General features: G+C 43.0%; 1 protein-coding gene across 1 annotated transcript; it reads right to left on the bottom strand.

The window, feature by feature from the left end:
- Positions 1-1650: 1650 nt before the first annotated feature.
- GLRX (glutaredoxin) lies at positions 1651-7637 on the bottom strand. Its single transcript, XM_034774542.1, has 3 exons — positions 7337-7637; positions 4314-4434; positions 1651-1878 (listed from the first exon to the last, which is right to left on the bottom strand). Exons 1-2 carry the CDS (start codon positions 7541-7543, stop codon positions 4324-4326), a joined length of 318 nt encoding a protein of 105 aa, XP_034630433.1. The 5' UTR covers positions 7544-7637; the 3' UTR covers positions 1651-1878; positions 4314-4323.
- Between the last annotated feature and the right edge of the window lie 225 nt (positions 7638-7862).

A 7862-nucleotide genomic window follows, 5' to 3' on the forward strand; every position in this document is an offset into this window, starting at 1 on the left:
CTTAAACAGTTTAAAAAAAAAGCAGCATTTGTGACTCAAGAAATCTCTACTTGATAAATGTTAAATTTAAGGAACAGACCTTATTTGCATACAAGAGTCTGCTAAATTCCACTAAGAAGAAATGGGGAGTGATAAAAAAGGTTTTATGGAACAAGCTGTGCAGTATCCTACTGTCTAAAGCCAGCTAACTTATAGGTATGTGACCTTTATTCCTCCAAGAGGAAGACGGTATTAAGCTGGCCAAGAACCCCTTTGCTTCCCCCCTCCAAAATGGAGGTTTTCCAAAATGGAAAGAAGCACATGGCACATTGTTTAGCTGCCAGCCAGGACTGAAGTGTTTTCATTGGATCGCTTTTCATTTCTACAATGTTTAAGTAAAAGCAGAGCAGAAATAAAGAGCTGAACTCTCTGGAGGATTCCCACAATACGAGAATGCTGCATGGACTGTAAGCTTGGGCCTAGCCAGAAGTTTAGACAACAGACTCACACAGTCACATTGGGCTGGCCTGCTGGAGACAAATTGTGCTGTATAGCATGCTTAGCTGAGGGTGATCCCCAACATTGCCAGGTCCCCCCCTCTCCCCCCCCGCAATCAACCAGCCTGGGTTCTTATTCCCTTACCAGTACAGCTGCTCCAAAAATGGTAAATATTTTTCACAAAAAAATGTGAAGTAACATTCAAATAGCAGCTTTTGAAGAGGAATCCATTTTATTCAGAATTTCATACAAGAGTTCTCAACACAGGATTTCCTCAAGACTGAAAGTTTTCAGTATGCGCTTCCCACAACACACTTTTTTTGAGGAGGGGGGTGAGTGTGGGGCTTTTTACCAGGCAAGGGAAGGAAGCACAGCTGTGGAAACAAATGAGCAGTGTCCAATGTTCTGTTTTCTGCCATCAAAGAGAGGGGAAATAATAAAAACATTGAAATTTTTTATGCACTTCTGATGCAGAAAGTTTTTGAACCAAGAGTTTAGACCAGTTCTACTCATTAACAGCCAACACACTGACCCGTCCTCACTCTGCTATCCCGCACAACCCCGTCCTGGAGTCCTGAAATTGGCCAGTACCATCAGAATAGTCATTTTCAAGTTATTTCTATTTAGAGACCCAACACAGTTTACAGGCAGGCTGCACTCTTGCAGAAAAAAAAAAAAAAAAAAAAAACACACTTTCCCATGTAGAGTTCCTTTCCTATCCGGCTGCACCCATTCTGAACAACATGAGCTGCAACCACCTGCCTGTAGCTGTATGTTGTAATAAGGGAAGCACAGCAGAGAATATTGTTTTCTCAACCTTTGTTAAGAGGCATGCCAGGGTTACCAGAGGGTCATATGCTTGTCAGATGGCTGGCTCAGTATGCACTGACTCCAGTGGCTACTTTCAAACAGGGTTCCAGGACCCCATTTGGCCCTAAGCATCAACATCCTACACTTCCCCCTATATGGCTTCAGCTTAATACATTGTCATAAAGTGGAAAACAGCTTAAGTTCTCTACACTACTAAGGAAGAGGTGAGTTGCTGGATAACTATCCTAAGGGGGGGTGGGGGGGGAAGGCAGAGAGAGAAATGCGCAGAGAAGGGAGAGAGCATGAGTGTAAGGCTTGAGCAGTACAAAGAATATTTGTACTGTAAACGGGTAAACACACCTCATTAGTGCAAACATTTTATTCCTTTAGGCAAAATCTAATCATTTTCTGGGTTTGCTCCCAGGATGAAGGGATATAACATATTGCACCACTATTAACACCACCAAAAGAACAGATGCCCAATATCCACTTCTCTTGTAGATTTAGAAGGAAATCAGATGGCAACAGGAAAGTCACTGCTAAGGCTCCAGTGGCAAGGTGATGCAGTCACAGATTCCAGTCATTTTGGGCCTGAAATTAGAAATGATACAAGTAAAGATTACAGGTTCTTTTTGGAAGAGGCCAGTTTACCAAAAGAATACATGCCTAGAAGAGCTCTTAGAATGGATTTAAGAAGTCTAGTTACATTAGTGACATAAGTACTGCGTGATACTCCAAGGAAGTGTAGCCAACTTTGACTGACAGATCTACTCCTCAAATCATTAAGGAAAAAAACCTGTAGGGATTTTTCAGAATGAAGAGATCAGGCAGATGGAGGATATGATTGGCTGATGTCCTAGTCCAGAGTATAGCTTGTTGGGAATTTTGATGAACAGCTTGTCAGAAGAGACCGATTTGTTGAAACCAAAACTTTTCATGGAAATGTATTCATTTTGACAAGACTTGCCTCAGGTCCAGGATGAAATTTCTGGTCAAAAGAAAAGAGACCAGAATAACCAATAGCCCAATTTTTACGGAGCTTATTTGGAAAGTGGGAGAACCAGATTCAAGTCCTGCCTAATTCAGAGCAGGGACTTGAATCTGGTTCTCTCAAATCCCTGGACTATTGGCTATTCTGGGATGGTCTCTCTCCACCTTCCCCCCCCCTTTTTTTTTTTTAAGGTATAAAAGCAAGTGTCAAAACGTCAACATTTTTCAGTAAATGGAATACTTGTTTTCTGGCCAGCCCTAGTTCAGAGCAAGATAATTGCTTTCATATCAGAGGGTAGAGACTGCTGTAATGTGGCAAGAACATGAAATTTCAAGAAAGCAAGACAGCTAGCTGACCACATACTGGTTAGTTTCACATATGGAAAGTGCATATTTAGTGGAGGATTATTTAGAGGAGCTGCATCTAAGTTACCAATATTTGGACAGTAAGCAGGTATTACATGAACATTAAGTTTACAATAAAGTAACAAGTATTACTATTTATCTGCTGGCTGAGATGCCATCCACTGAGCTCCATGAAGCACCAAAGACAAAGAAAGACTGAGTTTAATGAGTAGTTTAGTTAGGAAAAGAGAACAGATCCAAGTTTAAATATTTGTATTACTCATATTTGCATAGCAGCACACCCAATGACTCAAGTCACACATCAGTGCACTATGCCAATGCTAGTGATGCCAGAACAGTACTGGGATTTCAGTTCTATTAAGGTGGATTCCCAGTGCTCTGTCCCACCCTTTTTAAAAAAAGAGGTTGATAATATACAACTCATGCTCACACTCTCCAAGCAACAGTCACTGTTGCTATGTTGTGCTGCACAAGCTAGCGTAGTGCTTTGTCCAGTCTGCAACCCTTATTCTCTTTGGGGGGGAGGGGGGGTTCATGTTTCAGCAGCACAAGATCTGGTGCTGTGTAAATCTAGGTATAGGAAGTTCTGCAGTGGGGTGGCTACCTCACATTTTCTTAGGTGTGATATTATGCTGAGTTTCTATAAAACCCCATCAATGCATTACCCACCCTTTATCTTCCTAACCCTCAGTCAAGTGTGACAAGTTAAGTGGTCTTTCCTAATACTTCCCGCCCCCCAAGGATTAGATTAAAATGAAGATCAATCCCTGCCCATACATGTTAGACAATACCACTTTAAAAAGTAATTTTACACCTGTAGTACCATCAGGTAACAAATATGGTAAATTAACAGATTGTGGGAACTTGTGGGCTCTAGGAGATCTATTGCATGATGATACCATGGCACCATCTTCTCCATGGTTGTCAGTCAGGCTACATCTCTCTCTCTACTCCAAAAGGAGCTTCTGCCCTGTGAGGTAAAGAGTCTATTAGCTGCAGTAGTTTTCAGCAGCCTGTATGCTACACAGACCAGCTAGGAAAAAGGTAAAAAACGGTCAAAAACTAGGGCAAGTGTAACATTCTCTCCTGTAGGATAATCAATTGGTAGCCAAGCTGTTGCAAGTAGAAAGAAACCATGAGTGGACCTGGGAATCAAATGCTGGTCAACTGTATCACAGCACTCAGCATTATGATACTGAGTCAGGTATAAGCATTAAAAAAAAAAACCCAAATACCACAAGAGTGCTTCGGTTTTCAACCTAAGAAACACAAAGCTCCACCTTTCTGCGGTAATGAATTGTCTTGAAATATATTTGGATAATAGGCAAAAGCGGTGACATCATGTATTCCCCTGGATCTGAAACAAGAGCTACCAATAATGTAGCCTTTTATGGTTTTGCAGCCTCCTTAGCCCTGCAAGCAGAGCTGGCTTTGTATTATCCTCCACTAACCTTTCACAAAACCACCACTAGGACATTTGCTTTTGTGTTGCAGAGTGAAACTGACAGTGCCCTGATTTTGTTTCCCTGGAAAGGTGCAGTAAGCACAATACCAGTTACACTTGAGTCAGAAGTAGCATTGATTTTATTGATCTACCGGATGACATTCAAATTTCCTCTCCAATATAGGAGCTGGTTCCTAGTGATCGGACTATGTTCCCCCTCACTTACCTTCATGTTACTATAGAGCACCAATTTGCTTTAGCTTTTGAGAGAGTTTTCCCTGCTCTTCTAAAGCAGCCAGATCAGAATATCCACCAATGCAGACTTCTCCAATATACACACGGGGGACCTAGACATGCACACAAATGACATTTGTTAGTCAGTGGCGAGGAAAAACAAGCTGCACAGCAGGATCTCTGAAGACATTAGGGCCCAGATTCACAAGGATACTTACATGTTGCAAAGCCTAATCCCTGGGTGCTCTGTCCTGCATTAGGTGCCATCCATTATATGGGGAGAGGTAGGCACCTAAGGAAAGGAGTCTTAGAAGCCGGCAAACTGAGCAGGGGCCATCTAAGTTAGCCAAGAGCAAAATTCAGAGGAAAGGGGTGGAGCGGAGGCTATTGGCTATTCTGCTCTGTTATCTTTTGAGAAAGATCTGATCTGGTTTAGGCACCTAACTCCAGGAGAGGGTTCCCAACTGAAAATCCCCAGTGGAGGAAGCATCTCCCTCTGGCTGGTCAGTCCAGGCACCTAGGCTGGCTTCTCAGAATCCTTTCCTTAGGCACCTAACTCTTCCCGTGTATTGATGGAACACCTGGGACCCTAACTTGAGGCTGTAAATTCCACTGAGCTACAGGAATCCTAGGATGTAGGTGTTGCAACACCTACTTTACCTTTGTTAATCTAGCCCGAAGCTCTTAACTGGACCTTTGCCAAACCTCAAGATGTTTGGTTTTAAGACTACAAAAAGAGTCTGGGTTGGGGAGAAAAGTGTGATAATTGATTCTGCTTGCCCATCCCTATGAGATATCTGCACATTGCCAACTCAGAAGCAAATCTCTATGCCTGTCCAAATGATTTTGACACCAAAATCTATGTTATGTTCAAAACAAAACTGAATTTTCTATGTAAAGCCTGAGTCAGGTTTCCAGGAAATGATTTTTAACTTACTAGAACAGGCTGGCTTGCTACTATGCAAATAGTTATCTGGGAGGAAATCTGTTTACCAGTCCTTGTGCAACTTTGTGAAATATAAAACTGAAGGGTCACAAGTGAGATTTGTGTAACAATGTGTCCTCTGTGCTGCAAATGAGGAAGTTGCTTCATAAGTAGTTGTGAAGCAATTGGAGTTCCACTGGTGGAACGTATTCCCAAGTATTATGACTCAAAATGAGGGCATTTTGAAGTAGATAATATTATAGCTACTTTACAACTAGATAAAGGGGGGCAATTTAGATAATGGCTCTGCCTAAAGCTATATAGAAAGGGAGTGGCAGAGAGGAGTCTAAAGCCCAAGACTCTAGACTCTTAGTCCCATGCTCAAGCATACCATACTTTCACTTTGCTTGTGTTGTGAAAGGTTAACTTATGTACAGGTTTTCCATGGTGCTTATCACCATAGTGTCTGCGTACATTAAGATTCCATGCTACTCGTACAGTACAAGTGACAAGACAAGAACAGTGTGTTCAGAGTGAGTTAATATTAGGCTTATTATGTAGGGTTACCATACGTCCGGATTTTCCCGGACACGTCCGGATTTTTGGGCCTCAAATCCCTGTCCGGGAGGAAATCCCAAAAAACCGGACATGTCTGGGAAAATAAGGAGGGAGTGGTCGTGGGGCTGGGGGCCAGGGCCCGGTGCCGTGGGGGCCAGGGTGGGCCGGAACCAGGGCCGCCATCCCAGGGCCCGAGCCGAGCGGGAGACGCCAGGGCCAGAGCCTCTTGGCCTGGGCCAGCTGGCCGCCAGAGAGAGCCACTCGGCCGGGGGGGCCGGACTGGGCCGCGCCACACCCCGCCCCAGCCCCAGCTTACCTGCTGCCTCCCTGTTTCAGGCTTCCCGCGAACATTTGATTCGCGGGAAGCAGGGGAGAGGGAGGAGCAGGGGAGCGGAGCATTCAGGGGAGGGGACAGAGTTGGGGCGGGGCCGGAGTGTCCTTTTTTGAAATTAAAATATGGTAACCCTATTATTATGGGTTGTGAAGAGTCATCTTTGAAACTAGGGGAAGCGTATCCACCATCTTCCATTTAATATAGTTATAAGAAGCCATTAAGCTCATTTATAAAACCAGATAGCTGACACAATAGGTGCATCACCCCAAACACTTGCACTTGGCAAGGCTTGAGTAAAATCTGAACTATAAGGGTCAAAGGGTATCCCTGGTGAATGATACAGCAAATGTAGGAGCTAGAGCATTGACTGGATTGGAGCTGCGTTCATCTGGGTGTCTGACAGAAACAGCAGAAAGACCCGTAAAGCTGAGAAAAGGCAGCAAGGACATCAGACACAAAACACAGTCACAGAAGCACAGACAGCATGGCCCAGAGAAAAAGCTAAGAGAGCTTTTTGACCCAGTGGTGGCTGAAAGAGACTTGGAGCAGATAACCATCTCTTGCTGTGTTCAGGGAAACAAGTCTTTGTAAATAAACAGGGATTGCATTAAACAAATAGCGGATTCCATCATCCAGGTTTCCTCCAAAACAGAAACCCAAGGGATCACAACTTTTGGCTGTTTGGAAGGTGCTCATTGTTATGTCTAAGGCATCATAGATACAATTAACCTGACTGACCCAAATTCATAGAAATCCAGTTGGGAAGCTGAACGATTTCTATAAAAAAGTTATCACACACCTTAATTAAACTAGTTATATAGTAGCTATGGAACACCAATCAGATGCAAGACTCACAGAAAGGAGAACAGTGAACCTTAGTGAACTAAAATACTACAGCACACAAGACAGCAATACTGCAGTTACTCTGAACATGAGAAGCCGTTTTACAAGAGAACAAACAAAAGACACCACAAATAACATTAAAAACCCATTAAATAGGATTGTGAGGAAAAAAAAAAAGTCTTTGGCTGTATTTTATTTCCCCTTCTATTCCACCTAGCTAGACTGCAAATTCCTCAGGAGAGGAACCTGTCCTCTGTGCCTGCAGAGCACCTAGCACTCTGTTGGGCACTACATAAATGAGAAAACTATGACCACAATTAAGCAACTGTCAAATATGAATAATTGAAAAACTTACTGTTCTTGCCCCTGTTGTCTGCTGGAAATAATCCTGAATGCCATCCATATCATCTTGGGTGGTGATGTCAATGAATTCCAGGTGGCCTTTCTTGAAGGAATATTTTTTGAGTAGTTTCACTGCATTCTGGCAGTAAGGACAGGTTGGCTTTATAAAAACAGCCACTTTATCAGATTTGATTTTGCTCTGCACAAATTCCTGAGTCATGTTTACAGTATTGCTTTCTAAGAAGGAGTCAGGCAGCTCTATCCTTCAAGCAGAACAGTAATAGCTAAAGCAGTAAGTGTTTGTGGTTTTAGTAAGCTGCAAACTGCCTTCCTTATAGGGCCACCACCCTGTAGGAGGAGTTTTCCTTCACTCAGTCTTGGATTTTAAAGAGATAATGCACCAAGCTTCCGGACACTGTTTTAGCAATTCCATGGTTGCAAACAGATGAATGGTTTTCAAATATGAAGCAATTTGCCCATCAGCTGTTATTTCAGTATCTCTGAGTTGTGATATGAGAAGATTTATACAAATGGGCTAC

This window comes from Trachemys scripta, chromosome 6 (assembly GCF_013100865.1).
Source record: "Trachemys scripta elegans isolate TJP31775 chromosome 6, CAS_Tse_1.0, whole genome shotgun sequence".
In the NCBI taxonomy this organism is placed as follows: Eukaryota; Metazoa; Chordata; order Testudines; family Emydidae; genus Trachemys; species Trachemys scripta.

Bases quoted from the DNA above. Each gene is read 5' to 3' on its own strand.
- GLRX (XM_034774542.1), bottom strand. From the start codon at position 7,543: ATGACTCAGGAATTTGTGCAGAGCAAAATCAAATCTGATAAAGTGGCT. The intron at 4,435-7,336 runs GTAAGTTTTTCA...GTGCATGTCTAG, and splicing joins AGACAACAGGGGCAAGAACA to GTCCCCCGTGTGTATATTGG.